Raw genomic sequence first — 27,286 nt, forward strand, 5'->3', positions numbered from 1 at the left:
GTCACAAACCTTGTCAGCAGGCCTCCGAAACAAACAAAAAAACACACATTCATAAAATCAACAACCAGCAAATAAAAAAAAGGTCGCTATCCACAATAAAAAAAAAAACAAGGAAGAATGGTGCTATCTGCGTGGCCAAAACGACGGCGGACTTCAACGAATTTTTATAATTTTAAGGCGCTGATTAATAAACCTGAATCTGTCCAGCCTCATCTTTTCACCTTAATTAAAAAAAAGAAAAATACACAACAGCAGTAATTTTCAAACCAACAACTAACGGCCTGATTCTTAAACTCTGGAACCAAAAGGAAAAGGGAAAGCAATTAATGCCGTGGATCACCCCCCCGCCAACCGAGACAAAAACAAGTTCGGGACACTGTTATTGCCAAATTTAATTGCGTGCTCCCCCCAACGAGGATAGCCCTACCACTGCCCCACCCCTGGATGCAGCAACGGGAACCACATGGCACTGTGGGAACCCTCCCTGCCGCTTGCTAATGGAACCGCATTGAGCCCAGGGGCTGCGCACTGTTATGCGTTTATGCTTTGTGAACAGGCTGCCTTGCGTTACCATTCCAGGCACCAGGCAGCTGTTATTTTTTTCTTTGTCAAAAAGCACACACCTCCAAGGACTCTATCATCCAAAACACACAGCTGGGTCTAACTGGATTCGTTGCCAATCCACAAAAGGGCTGTGAGAGCATGGAACAAAGTTTTAAAAGCTTAGGCATCTGGTACCATGCAGGAAGGAGAGGAGTAGATTTCACTAGTGGGTCTTGGGACCTGTACTTGCTTGGGACTCTCAGCTTTTAAAGGAGTTTCTGGGTCTCCCAACTTGGACGGGACTGCCACAACTCCAGAACTGGAGCAGGCAACTCCCCGACTCTCCCACCCCTCTCCGTTCACTGAAACAACCTGTCTTTTGTCTGTTCCTAAGCTCCAGAACTCCATGGGAGGTTGTCAAATGAGAGGGTGACTTCTCACCAGATCCCGGGGAAGACGTAAGGCGTGGAAAGTCACGAGCTGGCCTGAGCACAGAGCATTTGGCTGTATTGCTTCTAAAGAGAAAAGTGAGCCACCCCTCTGAACAAAACATCAAATCTGCGGTCCTGGCAAAGAGGACGCTAATACTCGCCACCTTTAGACACAAGGCTGTTTCTTTTTCTTATAAATTAGTAGCACAGGCCAGGGGCTCAGCAGGATCTTGTAGAGTGACTCGCAGCAGCTTTAGATACAAGCCAACCCTACCCTACATACACATGGCACACCTCAATCCCACAACGGCTGCCCAGGTGGGCTGCAATAGGGCAAGTCAGGCCTCAGCTCTGCATAGGTTTGATTCACCCCTTAAGAGTCACTGCACAGCGAGCAGACGTACAGGAGGACAGTATGAGGCATTTCCAGTATGAAGTGGACCCCCGAGAAGCCAGCATGGCAACACCTGTGCATGGCGGGGGTGTGTGTTAACCAGCAGCTCAAGTCACACATGTCCTCTGTCTCTTTCTGAGAGGGGTCAGGAAGACCCCCTGCGTGTCCAGGGCGCCTTGGACTGTGGGCCGTGCAAACGAGGAACAAACCCTCCCGAAAGTGCGACCTGCCTAAAAAATGTCGACATGGGAGGGGCACACCTGAGTCTCAGACCCCACCAGGCCACAGGTCCTGCTCACGGACCCACCGTGCTCAAGCAGTTGAGGACTCCCTCCGTCACTGTCCAATAGGGACTGGCAGCAAGTGGAAGGATTCCTCTAGTCCTAATGATGCTATAGGGACTTTCCAGACTAGTGTCTCAAACATCTGCAGACTTCTACCTGCTGCGGCCGTGCTGCAAACGCCTTAAACCGTGAGCCAAACGGCGCCTAAGGCCGTTAACCCCTGCAACGCCCAAGTCCCTACACAGCCGACGGGAACCAATCCCTCCCCAGACAGCTCCCTCCCCTCCTCAGAGCTGTTTTGGTAGGCGGGGGACGTGGGAGGAAGGGATTTGGAACAAGGGATTTCACAGCACTGCTCCCCCTTTGCCGAACAGCGCCGCCTCTGTCCGCCTCACTCAGCTGAGAACGTTTCTGGACCGAAAACAGCATCCAGGGGACCTTCGGACCGAGACGCCTTTCTTTTCTTTAACGGGCATCGCCGGAGCGATGTGTGTCCGCACGCTGCAGGGGCCTCAGCGGCAAAGGCCGGCAAGGAGAGGATTGCAGAGGGGGTGCTGAAATGGGTGCTCGGTGCCTGTGGTTCGCCGATGGGGGAGGGGGAAGAAGGGCAGAACTGGGTGGTCCAGGGGGAGGGGGAGGGGAAGCACCTCCCAGTGCTGGCTTTTCCCTGCAGTGACTTTCAGAGTACGGGGTGCCGCCCCGCAGCGGATCAGAACCGATGCCGCGGCTGCGGCCCGAAGTGCATAGGAAGGTTGTGTTCCAGCGGCATGTTCATTTGGGGGAAGTCGTAGTTGACCCGCATGTTGGGCAGCGGCGGCACGTAGGGGGCCGGGATGGGCCCAATGTTCAGGGGGAGGTTGTTGTACAGCGGCCGCACGGGGGGCAGCGGGAAGGGAGGGTGCACGAAGGGGTAATGGGGCATCTGAGGCTGGTGGTGCAGGTTCTGCGGGACCGGCCTGGGGATGGCTTCGAGACGTGGGATTTTCTCGGCGGGCTTCTCCAGCGGAGGGCCGATGCGCTTGAAGCTCTTTTCTGCCAAACAGACGGAAACAAAGTTCAGGTGGAAAAAAATATCATGAGGTTTGGAAGCATCTCTGACCTGGACTGAACGCCTGCTTGCCCACAGAGAGCTTCGGGGCAGAGGGAAAGGGGGCAGGTCTAATGCTGCCTGCATAAGACAGTGTGAGAACTTAGTTCTAACTGTAGCGAGCGATTATCCACTCTCTGGAAGACCCCCCCCAAAAAAAGAGGGATCCCTCCCTGGCTCTGATCCTGGCTTGCTCCTCACTCCTGGCTCTCAGCTTTCCTCCCCTCCTGGCCCTCTTCTTGACATGTAACTGTGATGTCAGAGGTCTGCATATTAGCAGATCCCATAGAGCGCCCTTCCCCCCTTCCCAAGAGGTTCACGAGCACCATCCCAGACGGACAGACGGCACCGCCCACCTCCGTTCTTCCGCTTCTGCTCCTCTTCCGCCTCCTTCTGAATCTCCTGGATGATCTTCTCGTCGTCTTCCTGAGGACGACAGAAGGACAAGTAAGACTAGAAGCCAAGGGTGCTGCAGTGGGTATTTACTCCATTCTAAAAAGAAAGGCTGCGTTGAGGAAGCCTCCTGTGCAGAGCATGCAAGCGTGGCGGACCTCACTTGTAAAACGCTCCAAAAATAGTGCAAAATGTTATTCGTTCCCTCTAACCAGTGGAAAACACCACACGCTTGGCCTTCTGAGACCGGCACCAAACAGAGCTCTGCAACTGTGTGGCCAGGATTTGGTTTTAGCGCTGCTCTTTCTATCAGCTTATTTTGGTAGGACTATTTTATACTGCAGAGAGGGAGAAAAAGGGGAGGGTGGGAAGATAATGCAGACGTACAGTCCAGATTCTCCGCCCAGAAACAGCAGATTCTGCAACCTGCAAACGTGATGCAAAATGAATAGTCTGAATCGTTTCCCTTAATTTTTTTAAAAAAGGTATTTTGTAGAAGAAGAAGAAGAAGAGTTGGTTCTTATATGCCGCAGGTATGTACAAACTTTGCTGTAGCCTCGCAAAGTTGCAGGAGCTGACAAGAAGGAGCATGCTGAAGTCCCCTCAAAGCAAACGAAATATAGTGTGGCCCTTTTCTCAAAGGGGCACACAACAACCCTCTGGAGCCAACTTTTGCAATGAGGACTAGAAACTGGCTTAACAAACCAAACCAAAAACAAAAAATCAAAAGCTAGAGATCTCCCAGCTGGATTCTGTGCCCAATTTTGTGGTTTCCTGGGCTCCTACAGTAATGCAGCTGTAAGCTAAAATCACCATCCTGGCACCCATAACCGCTGCATAGAGGGAAAGCTCTAAAGCAGGGGTAGTCAAACTGCGGCCCTCCAGATGTCCATGGACTACAATTCCCAGGAGCCCCTGACAGCATTCCTGGGAATTGTAGTCCATGGACATCTGGAGGGCCGCAGTTTGACTACCCCTGCTCTAAAGTGAGGGTGGTCATGTTTCCCCCCTTCCAGGTAAAAACAGCCAGTTGCATTTTGCCATTGAAAACCAAGATCCCCTTGGCATTTAGCAGAGATGGGGGCGGGAGGGAGTGAAGGGGAAGAGGAAGAAGAGCCCAAAACAGCAGGTGTGCTGCCACGGAGCTGACAACTTGTATGGAATCCTCACCCACACCGAGGAGCATGACTAAGCCGCTTAGAGACAGCGCACTGATCCTCCGGCAAGCTCGACCAAGCAGATGGCTGGGAGCATGCTTTTCCCTCCGCCCCTCCTGGGAGCAGCTGGGGCACCGTTAATCTTTTAAATAGCATTCGACCATTAAATATTTAGATTAAAGCTGCGGCTCCGGGGCGGCTGAGGCCCACGGCTGGATGGGACATCAATGAAAACGCCGGCTCTGGTAGCGGAGGAAAGAGGCCATTGAGATTTTATCTAGGAGGAAGGGGATGGAGAGGAAATGTGCATCAAGAGGCGGCCGGATTCTCGCCACGATGCTGCACGCTACGATGCACAAAAGGAGGTGGAAAAGGGAGTGCACGGCCAGGTCAGCACGAAGCCCAAGCTGGACACAGTTCGATCCCATTGATGCACAATGCTTCCCTCGTATAAAGTCAGAGCTGTCGGTCCATGTCGCTCCAGCCGGCCTGCTCAGACTGGGGAAGGCTCTCTGGGGTCTTTGGGGAGAGAGAGGTTTTCTCTCTTGGGTCCCACTACCGGAGATATTTTAACTGGAGGTTCAGCCCGGGATCTTCCACTCTGCTACGGAACCCCCTCCTCGCTCCTCCACGCTGAACGTTCACAGTCGGTAACTCGCGCCCAAATTCCGTGAATTCCCTGCACTGAAAAACAACTCAGCCAAGAGAGCTGAGGACTGAGAAAGCCATGCGGGTCGCTCGGGTGGCCGGTTCACACGTGCAAGTTTTGCACGCGTGTAGAAGGAGGCTTCAGAACCGCACAGGCTACCTGCCCATTGCAAATCTAACGCATTTACTGGCCTTTTGTACCTGGGCTGAGATTGCATGCAGAGAGAAGTAAAGTGGCAAATTATCTTCAGAGGGCATGGAGGGTGGGGGATACAGGCCATCTTTGTACTCTATGGCAGCACCACAATCCTGGCTGGAGATCCCAAATCCCATGCATTCTGACAGGCACATCTTTTGCTGCTTATTCACAGCATTGGCAAAAACCTCTGTAAAGTTCATGTCTCACATTGTTTGTTCATTCAGAACATGAGATGAGATTTTCGCAGCGTTTGTGTCGCTCGCTGTTTGTTCGTTCATAATAAGGGACTCGTGCTCGCCGACACAAGCATCTACACTGTGTGACTGACGTGAAGCTGTGGCAGCGATGTTTGTGGCTGGCTCCGCCTCCTGCGTCTGGCTCCGCCTCCTGCGGCAGCCATTTTGTTGCTACACCCACTGGGCTGCGTCAGGAGCCCAAAATGTGTCCCCAGGCTGAAAAAGGCTGATTCAAATGGTGGTGCTCCTCCCTTGCTGATCCTACAATACTTTGGATACACAATTTTGGGGGATCTCATCACTACAGAAGTGTGTTGGGGGGGGGAGGATAAAAGCTGCACTCTAGGCTAATTGAAGTACACACCACCATCCTGTCCAGACACAAAACTTGCACACATCTTGTTTCAATTTCCCCCCAGCGTAATGTCTTCCTGCATATATATAGAGATAATTTGCCCAAATGTGGAAAGTTTTCTGGATTCGGAGAGTCCCGGGAGATGCTCCTGGGAAATATGCTGCCTGTTACACACAACACACAGGGGAGTCGTGCCAGTTTCCCGACTGGGGTCTGGTAAAACCCCGCATGTCTGGAAGCCCAGCCAAGTTTCCCTTCCAGGCGGAGGGGCGGGAAGGGCGGAGGGAGAGAGAGCGGGAAGCAGAAGAGAGACGCTCCAGGACGCCGTCCAGCGACCTTCTCTTCCTTGTGCCAACTGGTTTTCTGACTCAGCGGTTTCCAAACCAAATGACTTTCCAAAAGCAGGGCTCTGGACCTCGTTAAAAGAAAAAAAGCAGCGGAAAGAGGTCGGAAAGAGGCAGCCGCACCCACCGATCTCTGCGGCCCATCCCGTCAAGAGGACATTCTGCAGAACGCAGCCTTCCCAGGGCAGCTTGTGAGTCCGATTCTGGGGGGCTTCCCTTCCAAGTGAAGCAAGGGTAGGCCCAGGAAGCACAAGGGTTCTGGATCCAGCCAAGTTGAGCCAAGATCCGAAGCAGGGGGCGTTAGAAAAGCAAACTGGGCGTAAATAATTTTTTTCCAAAAGACTTGGAGAACAATTCAGCCTTTCGAGTTGGTCCCTAGTACAGAACATGGGCACGTCTAACCCCTTAAGGCTATGCTTATTCAGTGGGAAGAGGTACGTGGGTTGCGGGGGAATGGAAGGAGAGCAGACAGCTGGCGTTATACATTTGCGATCAGGCGCTCTTCCTTCTCCTTCCAATGAAGAATCCACACTCGCTTGTGTGCCACCCAACGAGTTTAAAAGGCATCCCGCAAAATCAGGGGTAGTCAAACTGCGGCCCTCCAGGTGTCCGTGGACTACAATTCCCAGAAGCCCCTGCCAGCGAATGCTGGCAGGGGCTTCTGGGAATTGTAGTCCACGGACATCTGGAGGGCCGCAGTTTGACTACCCCTGCTCAAAATGGTAGATTAGACCAAACTGGGGATCAGGGTCAGAAACCAGGGGACGTCTGCAGTATACAGAGGCAAATGGAGCATCTGGGAAAAGAATCCTGGATCCTGGATCAGGAACGGCTGAGCAGCGGATCCAGGAAGATGCACGGAGGCAAGGAAGTTGGGAAAACAACCAGGATTTCTACTTGCAAAAGCTTTAGTCACGGTTCCAGACTGCACTAAACAAGAGTTCTCCTGAGGACAGGAAGGCACCTTCCCACGGCAACCGGAGGCAAGTTGTCATCCACTAAACGCGGGGAAAAACGCTTTGATTTTAATTCTGCAGCGCTTAAAGTGCCCGTGTTTACATGCAGGGAAAGAGAGAGGGAGCGCACAGGTTCAAGCCAAGCAAAGAAAAATGTGCCGCGTCGCGAGACGAATCCTGAATCTCCGAGCACTGCTGCATGCTCAGCCCCACGGTGGATAAGAAGAACGTCAGAAGAGCCCTGCTGGATCTGACCAGTGGTCCATCTAGTCCAGCATCCTGTCTCATACAATGGCCGACCAGTCCCTCTGGAGGTCTCACAACAGGGCTTATAGGCTGAGGCCTTCTGATTTTGCCTCCTGGCACTGGGACTCAGAGGTTGGCTGCCTCTGAATGTGGAGGCTCCCCTCTAGTCACCATGGCCACGGCGACACCTCTCCTCCACAAATTCCTCTAATCCCCCTTTTAAAGCTAACTATGCCTCTGACAGCAAATTCCAGATTTTGTGCATTTGATTCCACTGAGTGCAAAAACACTATCTTTCTTGCATCGATCTGCTATAGAAGGAAGAGGGAAAGACTGGCTAATTATTTCAGGGTGGAGGGATTTTCAGACATTTAAGAGGTGCCTTTTTTTTCATTTCAGGTTGTGGCAGCAACCCAACAGCCTAATTTTCGTGTGTGGGAGGGTGCCGCTGTTGCCAAGAAGGAAAATAATTTCAAGAAGGAAGAGGCATTGAAAAGAAGAAGGGGAAGGGTTTTCCTCAGGTTTTCTCCAGCTTTGGTAAGAAAGAGCTCCAATAGCCAGAGGCAGCGGCCCTGTGACCTGGATACAACAGAAAGCAGGGAGCTGGTTGGATCCAGAGCAGCAGAAAGCAGGCTAGGAGGGGAAATAAGCCATTACAGATGGCAGCAATCATACATAGAGCCTCTCTTCTCAACTTGTTACCACTGAGAAACCCGCCGGAGATTGCTTTGGCAGTAGCTGCAACCACAGCTCAAGGACTGGAGGTAAACTGCAGCTAACTTTTTCTGCCTGCATTTACCTCCCCAGCAACTCTCTCCAAATGTCAGTTGCTTTGGGGACAGCAGGATGTGGAGACGATGTGATGTCACTTCTTGTTGATGCTCTCAGCCGCCTCCCCTTTACCACAGAGACTAAGGGAAATTCCTAGAGCGTCGCCATCCTCAGTTTCTCAGGGGTAGCACATTAGGGCTGGGGGCTTAGAATTCCTCATCCCAAGGAGGGTAAAAGGGGGGGCTAGTCCCTGATCCTGTTTAGACTGTAGGCTGGGGAGTGGGCACCACCACAAAATGGCTGCCACAGGAGTCGGGACAAAACACAAAATGGCTGCCACAGGAGTAAGGACAAAAGACAATATGGCTGCCGGGGCGGTTGTGACCCAAACCTCCTACTCGGATGGAGGCAGCTGTTTCTGCTCTAAGAAGGAAAGACCGGACTGGTTTTTTGCTTTGGGAGAAAAGATGCTTAGTCAAAAAGGAAAGGGGCACCTGGGAATACATTCACGTATATTCTGGCTCCTCTGATCTCAGTCAAACCCTTGCTCAGAAGCTAGCTTTGCTCGCTACCTGGCAAATGGAGCATTTACTTGTCAATACAGCATTAAAAAAACCCCCTGACTTGCACTGCTTTACTGGATTAATCCAAAGGTTAACTAGAGGCCCTTTAGTTCTGAGTCATTCATACATTAACAGGTCTTTAAAAACCTGCACAAAAGGCAAACACCGCATCTTAGATTCAAACAGCGAGCGAACTCATGTTTCCTGCTAGGTCTCCAGAAAACACATCGTGTCTGGCGAGGTGCAAAAAAAGTTCGATGATCTGCCCATCTCATTTATCCATCAATTAAACTAAATCAATCAACTTTTAACTGGCAGACCGCCTCTCTGGCTGACGCATCCCACAGGCAGCTGGAACATCAAGCTGCCGGGAGGCCGAGATTGTCCAGCACGGGGGTGCCGAAGGATCCCGCCATTCTCAGCGCAAACGGCACCCAGAACCGAATCCCCAGCGCTCGGGAGTCTGACACGGATCTCTGAGAGCCACCTACCGTGGGGTCCGTCCAGAGGGAGCATTTGGCGCAGTCTTGGCAGGGGGCTCCCGGGGAGCGAGGGTGCTGGCAGAAGTGGTCGTACCCGTTAATGGCGGCCCGGCAGAGGTAGCACATTTGGGCCCCGCAGCGGCACGACATGCGGTTGCAGCCCTCGGACTTGATCAGGCCGGTGGCGCACTTGTGGCATTTCCGGATGCGGGCGGCCGTCATCTTCTCTTCTCTGCAGCGGGCAAATTGGGAAGAGGAGAAGCATCAAGGCTCAGTAAAAAGACGCCTGCTGCTAAGGAAGGGGCTTGGTGGTGGGGCGCCTGCTTGATAGGTGGGGGAAAGTCCTCACCTAACCTGCAGCTGAAAACAGACATAGCCGGGGTCCCCGAGTCGTTGAGCAAGGGAGCATCTTTCGAATTTTGACACAGGCTGCTGGGTGAAGCCACAATATGCCTGCCTTAAGAGGTAGAGCCATGCACAGGCCCAGTGGAAGTCCAAGGAGAAGATGGGGATTTTTTTAAAAAAATGCACTGGTAAAGAGTAAGTTAGATCGTCAATGCCTTTCTGAAGCTGGGCTGGGCAAGAGCCCCACTTGCTTCCACTTTCGGAAACCCTTGGCAGGTGCCAGGTGAGGTGTTCACAGCCATCATGGCGCCCCTGGGCACCATGTTGGGGATCTGTGATCTATAGGGTTCAACCCAGCCATAAAACTCACAGGGTGACTCTGGGAGAGACACTCAACTCTCAAACATCTCCCAGAGGAGCTCTTGGGTGGGCGGGGGGTCGAATTCACCCCCTCACTCCAAAGTCAAGAAGGTTTCCAAGGAGGTCCTAAATAATGTTGGTTCAGAATGAACCGAGGATGAATCGGAGCCTAATTAAACGTCCAGCAGTCCACTGCAGTCTACGTTCCCGAGACTGAATTCTGGTTACCAAGAGAGGCAAGGGAAAGCAGAAGAACTAAAGCCTCACTCTGGAAAAACAAATTTAGCTGCTGCCCCCCTCTCTCACCCCCCCCCCAAGGGCAGAAGGGTTCTGACGGCTGACAGATGGAAAACACCCAGCCCAGGCGATGGCTGCCCTGCCCCTGGACGGCTTTTCGAGATCAATGCCTGTTGCTTTGGTTACCGGGCAGCTACAAAAGGATTTTCGGCTATTCTAGTCTGTAAACAAGGGGAGACTTCGGGGGCCGGGGACAGTCTTTGGCCGTCCCCTCTGCATATTAACCATTTATCCCATCTTGTGGAGTTTTGGGACCTCTCTACACATCTCAGGAGGGATCGCCCTCTCCCATGATCCTCCTTGGAGGATCTCCAGGTTCTTGGGCCGAGATCTTCCACGCCACTAACTGCCCAGTCCTTTTAACTGGTGATACTGTGGATTGATCCTCCGGGTAGGCTGCGTTTCGAGCCCCCAAGCCAATTCCCAATCCTTCCTTTGACATATAGACAGGTCGGCAAAAGACAGCATGGCACAGACCCTGGTCTTCCGATGAGGGCCGCGCTGCTCTCCCCGGCCAACAGGAAACTCTTAAGCAGAGCAGGAAGCCGGCTCTGATCTGCAGCTGCACTTCCTGTGTTCAAACAGGAAGTTTTATTGTCAAGGCCTCAGCTGTGCCGCTTTGGCTCCCGGAGGCAAATGAGCTCTGTTAAAAAGATATCCGAAGCCGCTTCCCCCTGGTTTTGCATTAAGCCTCTCTTTTATTTTCATTGCAGGGAGCGAAACAGCTGAACGATGCAGCACATGGTGCCTGTGAGCTAACGAAGTCAGGGTCCTACAGACGAAATCCAGCTCCCGCATAAGGAATGGAGACCCTGAACAGACTGGCCACTGGTTACCTATAAAGAATAAATGCCTCGAAGCACAGATAAACACTGTGGCGCAGTGGTTAAGGGTGTCAAGCTAGAATCTGGGAGACCCAGGTTCGAATCCCCGCTCGGGCCCCTGGAAGCCTGCTGGTTAACCTTTGGCCAGTCGCATACGCTTCCAGCTTAACCCACCTCACAGGGTTGTTGTGAGGATCAAAATGGAATGGAGGAAAGTCACGTCAGCCGCGTTGAGTCCCCACAGGGGAGGAAGGTGGGGTATAAATGCATCAAATAAATAAGCTCGGCAAGAAATGGCTCAGAATGGTTCCCCCCAAAAGTAAGGACACGCCACTGATCTAATCATGCAGCAACTTAACGAGAGTTAACGCAAGAATCACTCCCAAAAGCTGCTGGCCGCACACGAACATTTTGCCACACGTGAAGCTGCCTTATACTGAATGAGACCCTGGGTCCATCAAGGTCAATCCTGCCCACGCATACAGGCAGCGGCTCTCCAGGGTCACAGCAGAAGTCCTTCACATCGCCCCTTGCCTGGTCCTTTTAACTGGAGATGCCAGGGACTGAACCTGGGACCTTCTGTATGCCAAGCAGATGCTCTACCAGCTGGAGAAGGAGGGCAAGGTGACCCTCTGCCAACATCTCCCTTCCCTCCAAGCTCCCAGCTGCACAAAAGTGAATATACTTGTGGACAAGGAAAGATGCACCGCCTAATGCGTACAAGTCCTTGTGGTCCAGGAGAGACAGGGTTCCTGTGGCAGAGTGACCGACTTCCTGGACTCTCTGTCGCCAACTCAAGGCTGGTTTCGGGCCCTCTCTGCCGTCTCCAAGCTACTTACATGGACGTTCTGTATTTGATGTCGTCCTTCTCGGCCAGCTGCTCGCAGGTCAGGTTCATGTGCTCCTTCCACAGCCCCTGGCACTTCCTGCAAGTTTCCTGGAGGATTCAAAACAAAGACCACATGGGGCGGCAGAAAAACAGGCCCATCAATCACACAAAGATCATTAGAGCCTGACAGTTTATTCCAGAGGCCCACTTGATATCTAGGCCTCAGTGGCCTGGCGGAACAGCAATTTTTTTTCCAGCTCCGTTCTGCAAAAGAGTGGATTCTGACGCAAACCGTGACCACCAGCTCATGCAAGCATGGGGACCGCCTCGCCTTGTTGACACCCCACCCATGTATGCAGCCCATTGTGCACCCTCACCCTTCTAGAGGTTTCGCTTGCAAGACTCCAAGGCTGGTGGGGAATAGCAGGCAGGAGGGTCCAAGAAAACCCCCTAACCCCTGCCTCATGGATCACCCATCTGGGTGCCACTGGATGGCCACCTGTGGGCAGAAGAATCCTAGCCATGCATGCACATCACACCCATCCCCGGATTCTCAGCTGCTTGGTAAGTCTGCATGGAAGGAATCTGGACAACTCTGTGATTTCATGCTATTCTGGGGGCGGCGGGGAAGGGGGCAGAGAGAGAAAAGGCAGTCTTAAATTAGCAAGCGTGCAGAGAAATAAGATGCTGATTTCCTGGCCAACGGAGTTGAGTCAACCACAAGGCCTGCATGTATAATATGCAGAAGAGAGAAAAGTGTAACCCGATGGGATGGAAGGGGACTTATTTTTCAGAAGGTCACTTCTCTAGATAAATTCACTGGATTATTCACTAGATAAATTCACTGCTCATCCTCTTTTGAAGGTGTGACATGTGACAGAGGAGACCTGGGCTCCAGCTATGGGCAGTGGCTCTAATGGACCCCATTTGCATCCCTGGGCAGAGCCTGACTCCATCCAGAAAAGATTAACAAAAAACAGAGTCCAGGAGCACCTTTAAGACCAACAAAGATTTATTCAAGGCGCGCATGCACTCTGCCGTCTCTGGTTAGTGGTGGAAGAAATGTTACAAGCACTACAAGAAGGGGGTGAGAGAGATGATACAAGATCCCTCCAAGCATCTGGCTTTTCCAGAAGAGGGTAATTAACACTGGGATCCAAAGATTCCCATTTTCAGCTATTAAAATGTTTTAGTTTGTTCTAATGGCAAATGCCGCCGCCTAGTGGCTCGGAGCGGTAACACCGGCTGCCTTTTCCTACATCGCAGCACACCGAGGCCCACCCGATACCACTAAGGCAAGGTGCTAAGAGGACATAAACCCTGCCATGGACAGCTGCGGGGCCTGGGGAGGTGGCAGCCAGCCCTCTTAAACGTGGCTTTGGGAAGCCCTCGAGTCCCGACATCAATCAGGAAGAGTCTGGGCCGGCTTCCACCACCAAGATCCAAGCGGACGTAAATCGGAGCTCGCCAGGGTGCCAAAGATATTGTGAGATTATTGTGGCTCTACGCAGTCGCTCGGAAGGGAAACCCGCGTCCCTAAAAAAAGATCCTGTCCGTCACTTGAAAACCGTAGCAAGATTGTCTTTAAAAAATCTAAATCTGGGGGGTCGGGGGCTGAAACGCAGAAAGCTAATTGCCCAGCCTCTCTGAATTTATGGGGCTGGATTCCCAGGGACAGACTCTGTGCAGCTGTTAAGTGTGTCAGACAAGGAACTCCGCCGTGGAAGCTTGCTGGGTGACCTTGGGCCAGTAACTCAGTACCCGCTTAGCCCACCTCACAGGGTTGTTGTGCAAATAAAATGCAGAATAAGAGAGTGTCGTAAGCCTCCTAGGGAGAAAGGTGAGGGCTCTAACTGAAGTAAATGACTGAGGCGGTGAGCTGTGCTGCGGTGGGTAGTTTATTACGCAATTGCGTGATTTCTGTATTGCGTTATGTGCCGTGTGAAGACTGGGGCTGTGCTTCCGTCCTTCCCGGGGGGCTCCAGGCTTTTAAAACCCTAACGCATCAATTTTTTGAACGTCCCCTTCCGTCTCTTGTGCTGATTCATGGCCTGGAGTCCTTGTGAGAGAGGCAGAATAAAAATTATGCGCATCAGCTAATAAATCGTGCACCCCCTTTTGCGGAGTTTGTACAAGGCACAAAAAGCGGCTCGCCGTTAACAGACTTCACAATTTGCAAGCCTGCAAGCAACACGACACACACAGAGAGCAAACTCTACAAAGGAGGGCCCGTAAAAGGCTGTGAAATGTAAGAGGCACAGAATCAAGTCGCAGAATCGAGCTTGGCTCCACTGCCCGGGACTTCCAGCTCGCAGAAGGAAAATGAACGGAAAGACGCCCCGGGCTGGAGGAAGCACATGCTCCATGGCGGAACACGGCCTAGGCCGGGCGGAAGGACCCAAAGACACCTTTCAATTCTCCCTTGTGCTCCTCCTGCCTTCTATCCTGAGGCACCCAGAGACGGAAAAGGGGAGCAGGGGGGGGCAGGACGCCAAAATAGGGAAGAATCTAGCTTGTAAGGTTGGCCCTAAGCTGGGTTAGAAGGGAGAACCCAGCACAGCTCAAGCTGGTGCAGTGCGTGATGTGATCCCCAGTTAATTCCCCGCCACCACCAACGCTTTACAATAACAAGCAGGCCTCCAGCTTTAATTTGCCGCTCTGCTGGCAACCCTTCGAAGACGGCTTGGCTGACATTCGCTTTGGCACACACGCGCCCGATACACGGCATGCCTATATAGCCGAGGTAAAGATAGCGGTGACCTCGCGCTGTCGAATAGGCAGACACGGTTTGCCCTCTGCCGGGTCGGGAACGCGAGGGAGTAGCCGTTTCGGTCACTCGATACCCCCGATCCTCGCTATGCCACGGGGCTAATCCGCCTCGGAAATCTGAACCTTGAAACGGCTAAAGTGCTTTCTCCCAGCCGAAGTCAAGAATGCTAATCAGAGACAAATGGGGGGGGGGGGAACCCCGTGCTGCCAAAGTCTAGATCTCCTGCTGGAGGTGCCAACCGCACGAAAATCACCCCTGCTCAATCCTGCATGAACTCAACGGCCCCAGCAGAGTCTGCAGAGGACCTACACTTCATTTGTCCCTGTTTCCGCTAAGATTATCTACACACCCTAAGGGTGTGCCGGGTTTTCGCTCGGCTGGGGTCCCTTTCTGCCCCACCCCGACTGGCTGGGCCCCAGGTGTCCTCTGGGACAGCTGCACAGGTTAAAAGCGGGCATTTGTGCCCGTAGCTCGGTGGCCTGCTGAAAGCAAAGGGTCCCAGGCTCAGCTCCTGGCATTCGATGATCTCCAGTGGGTGAGCTCGGAAAAAACCTTCCCGCCTGATGTGGGAAACCACAGAGCGGGTAATACCGGACTCGTGGGACCACTGGTGACTTTTCACGAGGCCGTTTCGCAGGCCCACACCTGGAATGCAGTCTGCAAAAACACACCCGCACCCCTCTGACCTCCCCCACCGCCCCCCTATTCTGCCTCCTCCTTGTTTCTGGCAATCTCTCTCGTCTGACGGTGGACTTCAACAATGGGGCAGATAGCACCACCTTCCTCTTCACCAACCCCACCCCGCCGTGCGCAGCCTTACTCTTTTGCCATAAAAGGCAACACACGCAGCTGGCTTGGAGGGACCTGTGGACCCGGAGTCCTTTCTCGTCCTTCACGGGACTGACGCACCAGGGGACATTTCCATGTTTATCTGCGAGCTGCTTTCCTCGGGCCTTGTGACGGGAAAGGGGGTTGTGTAACAGGGCTTGTGCCTCCTGCCCCTCGGACGCTGGCCCTTTCTTTTTGACTACTGCAGCTGACTGTTGCGCAAGTAAAGGGATTTTTGGGTTTTTTTGGCACAGCAATCCCCTTGTGATCCTGCCGGCGAAAGGCCCTTCCACCCGCAATCCACAGGCCGTTCCCTGTCTTCGCAGGGGAGCCGATTCCTGGCATCGTTCAACCTGGAGCGGAGAGGCTTGTCACACAGCTGAGAATAAGGGAATCAACAGATCCCTCTCGGCTGGCGTTGTGCCCACAAAGCGCCACGCCGAGCAGAGTATGTCCTGGGCGGGGAAGTGTCTGGGGACGCCACGCTCAAGTGGCAACCTGAGGCCCTGCCGATGTGCTCTAGCAGCCTACCTGCTCAGGCTGGCGTTCGGGGGCAAGGCAGTGTCATTTCATTAGACGGCCCTTGGGATTCCCAGGCTAGGCTTGGATTGCTGAAACAGGCCCTCCCGAAACTGGGGAGGGGGCCAATGACAAATGAAAACAGAAGAAGGGTTTTATACCCTGCTTTTCCTGTGACTGGCAGTCTTCAAGAAAAGGTTGGAGACACACTTTTCTTGGATGCTTTAGGATGCTTAGGGCTGATCCTGCGTTGAGCAGGGGGTTGGACTAGATGGCCTGTATGGCCCCTTCCAACTCTATGATTCTATGATTCTATGATCCTGCGTTGAGCAGGGGGTTGGACTAGATGGCCTGTATGGCCCCTTCCTACTCTATGATCCTGCGTTGAGCAGGGGGTTGGACTAGATGGCCTGTATGGCCCCTTCCAACTCTATGATTCTATGATTCTATGATCCTGCGTTGAGCAGGGGGTTGGACTAGATGGCCTGTATGGCCCCTTCCTACTCTATGATCCTGCGTTGAGCAGGGGGTTGGACTAGATGGCCTGTGTGGCCCGTTCCAAATCTATGATTCTATGATTCTATGTGATGCGAAGGAGAGAGCTAACTGGGGTGGGTGGCTTCCGTTTGGCACTGAAGGGGTGGGAGAAGCGCGGGAGAGAGCAGGCCTTGGGTCAGTGCAGACCAAAAAGCAGAACTGAGAGACGGAGAGCAGACGGTGGGCCTGCTCCTCCCCGCCCTGCTCCAGCACGCCGATCATGCTTCTCAGAGCCTTGAATTAAGGTGATCGCTCAGCCCGGCCAAGGCGACCTCCCTGCGAAGGTGAACCATCATTAAACACAATTCCCAGCCAGGCAGATGACGAGAAGCTTTGCCGAGGAAGCAGAGGCTCACTTAATGAGCCTTAATTCTCTCTGCACGCTCGTTAATCGCCATGCCGTAAATACGGTAGGTAAAAGATGGATTCCCTGCTTCCCAGACCTTCGATGGTGCGTCTAACTGAGCTCCTGCAAGGGAGTGGTGGAACTCGGCCCTTGTGTCAACTGAACGCTCCCCACCTTGAGGGCACGGCTCAGAGCCCTCGACTTTGCAACCAGCTCTTGCTAGCCCATTTATGACCGTGTCCTTTGGCCGTAAAAGGGTAAAGTAGCAAGAACAGGCCATAAAAGGCAAAGGGGGGGGGAAGGAAGCCATCCACAAAGAGCGTGCAAAACCGGAACTGCAGATACTTCCTCAAAAGTTCATGGCTTTTGTCCTCGCAGGACGGGTTCTCATTTCCACTTTGGGACACAGGACGAGCTCCAAGCAGAACCGGACAACTGGCACCAGTTTCTCCCTGGACCTAGAACTGCACAGCTGTGACAAACTAAGTCAACCCCTCCAAAGATTCTAGACCTCATGGCATAAAAGCGTACAGTTCTTCCACCTTGTTGAGTGGTAAAATCAGAGTCCAGTAGCGCCTTTAAGGCGAAGCAAGATTTATTCAGGGCGCGAGCTTGGTCTTAAAGGTGAGACTGGGCTGATTGTATTGTGCTACTTCAGACCAACACGGCCACCCATTTGAATCGATCCTTGTTGGGGGATGTTTCCGCACATCTGGACTCTTAACTGTTCTAACAATAGAAGAACTACCTATTGTGTATTGTTTTGGTGAGTCATTTCAAGTCCCTGGCATTGTCTCTCACCAGCTGGCCCTCCTGAAGTGCATGGCCAGATTTTACTCACCGCTCCCGCAAACCATCACAGAAAATGTAAGAAGGGATGGAGGGCCATACAACACAAAATAATTTGCATCGCATTGCGTACTCTCAATGTTCATGAATGATAGGTCAGTAATCATTTTCTATACATACCTGATAGGATTTTGGAGGGGGGGGGAAACTAGTGAGAAGCACAATTTGCACATTCGGATTTAAGAGGGGGGCAAGAGAACAAAACGTCTTTGCCGTTCCAGTTTGGAATAAGTACTTTTAGTTGTGTCAGGTAAAGTGGAAGAAGTAAGCGACAGGCAGGTTTACACCCTCCCAAGGATTCAATGGATTTAGGATCATGTACCTCTGCTTAAAGAGCCCCTTGTGGTGGAGGGTGTTAAGGCAGCAGAAATGCTGTCTGAAGCTGTCTGCCCATGAGGCTGGGAGTTCAATCCCAGCAGCCGGCTCAAGGTTGACTCAGCCTTCCATCCTTCCGAGGTCTGTAAAATGAGTACCCAGCTTGCCGGGGGGTAAACGGTAATGACTGGGGAAGGCACTGGCAAACCACCCCGTATTGAGTTTGCCATGAAAACGCTGGAGGGCGTCACCCCAAGGGTCAGATATGACCTGGTGCTTGCACAGGGGATACCTTTACCTTAACCTCTGCTTAAGACAAACGTTGCTAATTGACCTGAATTTGGTCCAAACAGCTTTGCTTTGTCCATTCCCAGCAAAAGGCACAGCTTTGCCTCCTGGATACGCATCCAGTCCTAAGGCAGCCTGTCGGGAAGTGACCCACCCTGCTGGAAGGTGTGCCAAAAAAAATCCAAAGAGCATCACACCCGCCCGCGATGAAGTAAACGGCCCTCTTATGCAACCCTCTTTCGAAATAAACGGGGAGTAGACGTTAAAAACGACGTTACTTGGGTGGCCCAGGCCCAGGGAGATGGCGGATCCAAAAACACGTCTCTGATGTGTGAACAAAAAGGAAGCCGGCCCCCAAAATACGAGGCTCACCACCAAGGTCGATCTTGTCTTCCCTCACTGGTGACGGTTCTCCAAAATCTTGCCACAGGGAGAGGACTCTTGCTTGAACTAAAACCCCGTCCTTTTAACTGGAAATGCCCGGGATTGAACCGGAGACCTTACGAGCACAATGAAGATGCTTTACTAATGAGCTTAGCGCAGTTAGCTAGGAGCAGGGCTGGTCGGATGTGAATTCATCTCTTCCCTTGTCAAGCAAACATGATTGTCAAACGCACGCATTGACGGCTAGGCATCTCTGCTGTGGAGAAACGGAACTTTTGCATTCTCTTTGGGGGCGGGATACAACATCGCCCATCCATGGGGACAAAAAGAAGCATTTAAAGGGTGAAACTACGGCAGAGATGCAAGAGCTGCTTAAGCAGTTTGGTGATGGACACGCCTTCCTCCAGACCAGGGAAATGATCAGCAGTACAGATTAGCAAAACTGAATTTCTATTAGTTCCCACTGTTGGGGATTGGGAAGGGTTGGGAATGACATCTTGTAGAATTGAGGGGGGGATTATATTTAAGATTCAGGCGCCCCCTCCTGGCAGCTTTCAGAGCTCCCGTTCCAGATGTGCACAAGGACTGAAAGCAGGGGTAGGTAGCCAAACTGCGGCGCTCCAGATGTCCATGGACTACAATTCCCATGAGCCCCTGCCAGCGTTTGCAGGGGAATTGTAGTCCATGGACATCTGGAGGACCGCAGTTTGGCTAACCCTGGTCTAAAGGCTGCCGGACACCAGAGAACTTTAGTGGCAACAGATCCTGACCCCTGGGAGGATGTTAATCCAGACCATCAACGTTCTACAGGACTGTACAATCCCACAGAGTTCAGTCTCCAGGGTAACTGAGCCGGAGACCAGTTGGAATTTGGGAGATCTCCAGGCCCCACCTGGAGGTTGGCAATCCTTTCAGGTGTCCAGCAGCCTTCTTGCTGGGTCTCTGCCCTAGAAGTTCCCTCTCCCAAAGAGACCAGTAGCAGCAAACCATTAACCCCAAAACGGAGAGCGCAGTTAGCAGCACGCCACATAAAGCCTTGAACCAAAGTTGAAAAGCGATGGCTTCTGATTCCCCCAACCTTTTATAAACCAGAATTTGCTGAAACTGAAGGCGGAATGTCTAAACAGATTACAGCTCTTGCATTACGATGTGCATCGACCTGCACTTTATCTGAGCGTGTTTCATTCAAGCGTTTAAGAGAGCTCGAGCATCTCTCCTCTCGACGGCTTTCATGCTGAAATAACTGCACATCGCTGACCACAGCTGCCCTTTGGTGGTCAGAATGCAGAAAAGGATCGAAGTTACAATTCTGAAAATAAAACTTTAAAAAAAAACCCCTCTGCTTTCTCTCTCTCTCTGATTTTTGTCCTGCTCTGTTGGAGTAAACCAAACAACGGAAGGAGCAAAAATCTTGCAGGAAGGCGAAGAGTGCATTTAAGATGTATTCACACACAGACAAAAATGAATGGTTAGGGTTTTTTAAAACCTTTGTTGGTCTAGTAAAGGTAAAGGTATCCCCCTGTGCAAGCACCGAGTCATGTCTGACCCTTGGGGTGACGCCCTCCAGCGTTTTCATGGCAGACTCAATACGGGGTGGTTTGCCAGTGCCTTCCCCAGTCATTACCGTTTACCCCCCAGCAAGCTGGGTACTCATTTTACCGACCTCGGAAGGATGGAAGGCTGAGTCGACCTTGAGCCGGCTGCTGGGATTGAACTCCCAGCCTGATGGGCAAAGCTTTCAGACAGCTGCCTTACCACTCTGCGCCACAAGAGGCTCATTTGTTGGTCTACAACGGTATTAATAAATACTGATCCTGAATGGCAAACCACCCAGTGTGAGTTGTACGTGTGCATCAGAAGTGCCACAATTACAGACTTGGGTGGCTTGCGGCTCTTCTCCACAAACTATCACCCGCCATTGTGATACGACAAGCGCAGACGTTACAGGGGAACTAAATCGCGGCATGTCATAGAATCGTAGAGAATCATAGAGTTGGAAGGGACCTCCTGGGTCATCTAGTCCAACCCCCTGCACTATGCAGGACACTCCCAACCCTCTCGCTCCTCCACTGTAGGCTGCCATCCTGTTTGTGTTGAGCCAAAGTGACAAAGCACGGGCTGGATGCTTTCTGCAACGGAAAATTCTCTGCTTTTATAGAGGGTCCCGGAAGGAGGGACTGTGGAACAATGGCAAAGAGTACCTGCTCAGCATGTGGATCAGGAGGTGGGAAAGACCCCTGACTGAGACCCTGGAGAAGTGCTGCCCATCGAAGTCGCCCACAGCGACTTTGACTCAGTAGGAGCCATGTGCCTGCGTTCAATTCCTAAAGCTCGGCTGTTTTGTAACATTCATTAGCAAGATGACAAGCATCCGTATTTACTCCAAAGGAAGACGGCCGTGAATGTAAGACTTTTGGGGAAGAAAAAGCTTGTGGCCACCCAAAGCCCCATGGTTTCCTACGCATTCATAAGGCCTTGTAATTTACTGAGTGTAGACAAGACTACGCATTCCTTAAGAGCCAGGCTGTCAGAACATTGAGATAAGAAGTAAGACATTAAAGGCAACTCCTATCTCTGATTTTCGGGATCACCGTTCCAGTAATTTTCACTCACCACAGGGTTGTGTGCTTCTAAATCGACTCATTGTGCCACCGCTCTAATTTTGCTTCGGGGGGGGGGAGCGTTTTGGGATACCCATTTCGAAAGGCCGGCTGGATCGATCTCCCTTTGCTTGAGAGGCTTTTGCCCTTTTAAGACTGCAAGAAAAATGCCTGATAAAAGGACGTGAGTCAGCGCTTGGCTAACAACTGCAAGCTTCGAATTGTTTCTGGTGGAAGGGGATGTGAAGAAACCGGGTGATTCACCCTTCGGGATTGGGCTGCTGAAAGTGAGGGTTTTTCGCTGGCTTTTGTCAAATGCTGTTTTGGTTCATATTTTGTTTTGTTAGGAGGAGGCTTCAGAACCGCACAGGCTACCTGCCCACTGCAAATCTAACGCATTTACTGGCCTTTTGTACCTGGGCTGAGGTTGCATGCAGAGAGAAGTAAAGTGGCAAATTATCTTCAGAGGGCATGGAGGGTGGGGGATACAGGCCATCTTTGTACTCTATGGCAGCACCACAATCCTGGCCGGAGGCCCCAAATTTCTGCCATGCATTCTGACAGGCACACCTTGCTTATTCACAGCACTGGCAAAAACCTCGGTAAAGTTCACGTCTCACACTGTTTGTTCATTCAAGACATGAGATTCAAGAGGGCGGTGTGCTGGGCACAGAAAGAGGTGAAATTACCTCTGGATGTCTTTTGTCTAGAAAACCCTTTACTGGCACCAGGGCCAGCTCAACTCAACTCCCCCCTCAGATTTTGAGAGTTAGAGACGGTCATCCCAGCTAAAGTAACTCCACTGGCATTTCGTGGTCTGCAGGTTGCCGCCTCCTCTCTTCTTCCAACAGCTTAAGCTACATCCGTCCTCTCGTGAGAAGCCGTTTCCTCGTGCACAGGAAGCCGGACTACAGGGGAAGCTTCCCAGGCGTCCTCGGATGGGTTGCAAAGAAAGCCCCCCCCCATCTTATTCCCTTAAACTAAACTAGTACAGCCCAGCTGTCCGTGGTTGGAGCCTCGGGCTTCTCGCACACCTGAGAAACTGGTCCCCGCCAAGCAGGTGACAGGAGATTGACTCACACCAACAGGCTTAGCTTAATGAATTAAAAAAAAAATAGGTCAATGTCTGCTTCCTTTTCTGAATGGGCGCCAGAGGGCCGGAAGATGCCCTCGTGGCCTATTATGGCAGAATCCTCTTCTCTTTCAATGATATGGCTATATATGGCAGGAGCCTGGAGCTGGGGGGGGGGGGGGGAGAGCTTCGTTTCCCAAACTTGCAGGGCCTATTTTTATACCCGGTGGTTAGAGAATTCCTGTTTTCGGAGACTCTGAGCAGGACTGGGGGAGGCTGGGAGAAGAGGAGACATCTGCTGACATGCGTGCCTGTCCACACAGAGGTGATGGGCAGCAAAACCCTGAGAGGGGGGGGGGGGGCTGCTGGAGCCGTTTGTGTGCCCTCCAGGACCCCTCAACGATGGGCATTCAATCCTTAGTCCCCTGCAGCCCAATTATCTCACTGGCATTAGAAACCGTGCTTCAACTCCCCTTCTGCAAAACTCTACAGCTTCTGAAACCTCCAAAAAAAAAAAACACCCTTCCAGCATTGCACAAGGTGCACAGGTGATTCTGGGAAGAAGCATGACTCCAGCGAGGGCATGCCCACCGCCTGGCACGGCCAGGTCCGCAGCAATCTCAGGAGGGCCAGCCCTCGCGCCTCCCTCTCGCAGGTTAGCCGGCCTGCCAGGGAGTTGGCCTTCCGCCCACGCCCTGCCACCTTCACGCCGGCCGTGCCGGCTCCGTCTTCCCCGCCCCCTTTCCTCCGTCGCACCCGGCACCAAGGCCGCAGCCCCCTTTCCCACTGGCCTTTTATGGCAGAAGAATGAAAAACTGCCTGCACAGCAGCCGCAGAGACAGAGAGAGCGTCTGCGGGTGGGAAGTGCGCCGTTTGTTGTGCTGCTGGCAAGGAGTCAACGGAGCGCGTTGCCAAGGGCACGATTCGGAGGGGAGAAGGTTGCAGAGGCATTCGTAGGGAGAGAGAGAAAGCCTGGAAGTTCAAAAGCTTCACACCCCGAACTCTGCTGGACGTCTGCCAGGGAGGCTTTGCGGCCAACTGGCTACGTCAGCGGATTCTCGAGTGGTTTCTTGGTCAGGGGAAAGAAAACAACATAAGAACACCGCAAGAGCCCTGCTGGATCAGGCCGGCGGTCCATCTCGCCCGGCATCCTGTCTCACCCAGTGGCCAACCAATTCCTCTAGACCAGGGGTAGTCTAACTGCGGCCCTCCAGATGTCCATGGACTACAATTCCCAGGAGCTCCTGCCAGCGAATGCTGGCAGGGGCTTCTGGGAATTGTAGTCCATGGACATCTGGAGGGCCGCAGTTTGACTACCTCTGCTCTAGACAGCCGGCCATAGGGCAGAGAGGCTGGGGCCTTCCGCTGATGCTGTCTCCTGGCACTGGGGTTCAGAGGATTAGTGCCTCTGAATTTGGAGGTCTCCCTCAGTCAGCAGGGCTAGTCGCCACTGATAGCCTGATCCTCCACGAATCTCCCTAATTCCCTCTTAAAGCTGTTTATTCCTGTGGCCATCACTCCACCCTCCGGCAGCGAATTCCGCATTTGAATCACCCCCCCCCTCCAAAAGCAATGCAAGCATGTTCTTACTTCCTACAATACAGGCATGATCTGCCAGCATGACCGTGGCCGCTGGAAGTGTGAGGAACAGCAAGGCTCCTCTGACATCCGGAAGGGAGAGAAGCCACAAGACTAAAACGGAGCAATAGTTTGTGTGCTTTGATAGGAGGGACAGAGGGCCCGGCTCAGCCAAAAGACTGCATGACGGGCAAAGGCCCCTTTCCCCGCTCTGGTCTCCCCTCACAACCTTTTGCCACAGGTGGACAAAGCAAATGCAGTTTGTTCCATGCCTTGTGATATGCTCCCACATTAGCTGGGCAGGCACTTTACCATGGTGCACCCTGGAGAAATCCAGCACCCGCTGTTTTGCAAGCCCACGGTGAGAATCTGGGGTGGTTACGGAGATGGGGAAGAACACGAGCTTTGTAAGGCAGGAAGACCCGCCTGACCGTCCTCATTTAAGGTGACCTCAGGAGAAAAAAAGCCTTCTTCCTTTCTTCCTTTCTTCCTTCCTTCTATGTGCAATTTTGCAAACTGTAACCTTCAGGCCTCAAAAAGACTGCGCTATTGTTTTAGCGATTGTTTCAAGGCTTTCTGGATTGTTAGGACAAGCAGAAACAGAGCGCAAGAATGCAAAACTTTCAAAAGCAAACGTTAAGGCCTTGGGGAGGCGTTGTCTGCCCGAGTAAAGGGGGTGACGGAGGAGCTGCTGTCGGCTCAGTGGAAATGCTTGTGCTTCGGACCTGGCAGGCCCCCGGTCTGATTTCGGGCACCGCTCATGGCAGGCAAAGAGCCCTTAGAATCTCGGCTCCGCCTGTTCAGGGATTGAACCATTTCTCAAGGAGAAAAATATATTTTTTGAAAAAAAAAGGATCGTTTCCTAGATGCTTTTACACCTGGGCCAAAAACACACACACGCAAAAGGCTCTGGCATTCTACACTCTCATGCTTCTTGCACTAGCCTCCTTCCCCGGCAACCTCCTTCCCCGGCAGGGGCGGCACGCCAACGCTCTGAGATGGGCTGTCGCCATGCCAACAGTACCCTGGCATGCCCCCCCCCCATCTCTCAGCTTCGCTGGGAAACGCTGCAGTGCTCTGTGCTGAGACTGCAAAGAGGGCTCACGGCCACCTCCCCCCTGCCTGCAATATTCGGCGTTCGCAACGACGCTGGCAAGGAATCTGCAGCTGTCAGCAAGTCGAGCTTTCCCCGGGCGCATGCAGGGCCTGTGCGAGCCAATCGTCTGGCAGATTGGGGCGGGAGGGCAAGCCCCTGACAGCAGCTGTATAGGCTGACAGCTAAGGGAACCCAAAAAATGAGCCTATAATCACATTAATGGTTGAAGGAGGGAGGCAGGTTTCGAGGGGAGGAAAAACAGGCAGCAGTTTGCTGTAAAAGCAAGGTCTATTTATCCCAGCACCCCGTTTCTGAGATTTATAAGGCAGGCGTTGAAAGGCAGCAACTTGTGCTATGTGATTCCACTTGCCAGCTCCTGGGGATACACTACCCCTGGACATGGAGGTTCCATCCTGTTTTCCATAATTTTGACTTAAGAGCTGCGGAAGGAATTTAGTGCCATATGGCCAGGCCATTTAAGCTACGGATGCCGGCTAGAGCCGATCCCTCTGAGGCTGTGACAGCTGATGCAAGAGCATGTTCTGCTTACTGTGTACCGATACCAGGGGGGTGCTCCCATTCCTGCCTTCTCCAGCAAGTTAGTCACAGTTAGTGGGATTAAAGATGCAAGGCGCCAGCAAACACAGGTTCCTTCAGCTCGGAGAGAGAGAAATCCATGCACAATTGCCTCCCACCCGTTTACGCTATAGCGTAGGCTTATTTAAGCATTTATAGCCCTGTTACTTTGGTCACAAGAGGCACATACGGCCCTCTCCAAAATATAAGGCAAACAGTTTTAAAATCATGATCCTCAAAAAAGATAATCATGAAGAAAGCTTCAAATAGAGATCACTTAAGAAGCTGTTTATGACTGCAGAAATATGTATCAGGATTTTCCAACACAAGAAGAAGAGTTGGTTCTTATATGCTGCTTTTCTCCACCCAAAGGAGTCTCAAAGTGGCTTACAGTCGCCTTCCCTTTCCTCTCCCTACAACAGACACCCTGTGAGGTGGGTGAGGCTGAGAGAGCCCTGATATTACTGCTCGGTCACAACAGTTTTATCAGCGCTGTGACTAGCCCAAGGTCACCCAGCTGGTTTCATGTGGGGGAGTGGGGAATCGAACCCGGCATGCCAGATTAGAAGTCCGCACTCCTAACCACGACACCAAAATGGGGTCTTCCAACTCAACAACAAAAGGCCATCTTCACACCTCCAAGGGAACCTGGTCCAGCAACACCCTTCCCCTTCCAGTTTGCAAAGTATGTGGGTTCCCAGGGCATGGGAGGGATCAAAAGGTTAAATCTGAACTGTAGCCGGAAATGTGCATAAATGCCGGCTCCCAAACAAGAGGCATGCTGCTGAATTCTGGACCAGCGGCAATTACAAAGTCATCGTCAAGGGTGGCTCCATACAAAATGTATTACAGTAGTCTAACCTGGAAGTCACGTTAAGCATCCTTATCTGTTGCTGAGCATGTACACTCTTTGCAGCTTCTGTACTAAACTCAGTCTTCCCCCCCACAGTTTGCCACCTAATGATATAGTCTCTATATCATTTATTTATGAAAATACCTCCAAAAGCCTGAACCCACTGCAGTCTCTTTCTCTCTCTCTTGTGTGTGTGTGTGTACATACGCAAGCACGCGCAAACACACACACAGGGCTAGTTTGTTCAAAGCAAACGTGATTCACTTTTCAGAGAAGCCGTTCTGACTGTGGATGAGCCGAGGGTGCCACCTAGTGGCTGCAAAAAACCTTACAGGCGCAAGCCCTCCCCCATACAGAGACTCACTGAATGGATCCAGCAGAGACCACGCCCTGTAGCACCCGTTCCAAGCGAAGATCCCTTTTCCAAAACGCGGGGCTTGCTCATCAACCTGGCATCCTAAACAGCAGCAGAGACCCCCTCACCCCACCTCCGGCTGTGACGCCCCGCCCTGCTTACCTTTCTGCAGCGAGGGTTAGGGCAGCTGAATCGCTTCACCTCCTTGTCCAGCAGGGCAGGGAAGTTGCAGTAGGGACACCTGGGAAGCAAGGCAGGGCAGAGATCAGCATATTGGGTAGCAGCCTCTGGCCCAAACTGTTCAGAGGGGCTTGGGCAACCCTCCCGATCATCTGCTTGCACCCCCCGGACTCCAAAAACTAACCTGCGGCCCGGCTGTGAGAAAGATGAAGGCACAGAACCCCACAGCTTGCAATTTAAGGATGCTAATGGGGGCGGGGGCAGGGAGCTGATGTATTATCCCAGCATGGAAGTCCTTTTGTTCTTTCTGGTTGCCTAACACGGCGGTGTCCAAAGAAGTGCTTGTGGGCACCACGGTGCCTACTGACACATTTCTGGTGCCTGTCAAGTGGTTCT

General features: G+C 52.4%; 1 protein-coding gene across 3 annotated transcripts in view; it reads right to left on the bottom strand.

Moving 5' to 3' along the window:
- Positions 1-479: 479 nt before the first annotated feature.
- Positions 480-27,286, bottom strand: part of RNF216 (ring finger protein 216) — a 43,768-nt gene continuing 16,961 nt past the window's right edge. For all 3 annotated transcript variants that reach the window (XM_077316534.1, XM_077316533.1, XM_077316536.1), the window contains exons 13-17: positions 26,873-26,951; positions 11,755-11,852; positions 9,099-9,321; positions 3,096-3,165; positions 480-2,684 (exon numbers count right to left, since the gene is read on the bottom strand). In XM_077316534.1, the coding sequence (XP_077172649.1) occupies positions 2,362-2,684; positions 3,096-3,165; positions 9,099-9,321; positions 11,755-11,852; positions 26,873-26,951 (793 nt within the window). In that variant the 3' untranslated portion in view covers positions 480-2,361. The remainder of the gene's footprint in view (positions 2,685-3,095; positions 3,166-9,098; positions 9,322-11,754; positions 11,853-26,872; positions 26,952-27,286) is intronic.

This window comes from Paroedura picta, chromosome 17 (genome assembly GCF_049243985.1).
Source record: "Paroedura picta isolate Pp20150507F chromosome 17, Ppicta_v3.0, whole genome shotgun sequence".
NCBI classification, from domain to species: Eukaryota; Metazoa; Chordata; class Lepidosauria; order Squamata; family Gekkonidae; genus Paroedura; species Paroedura picta.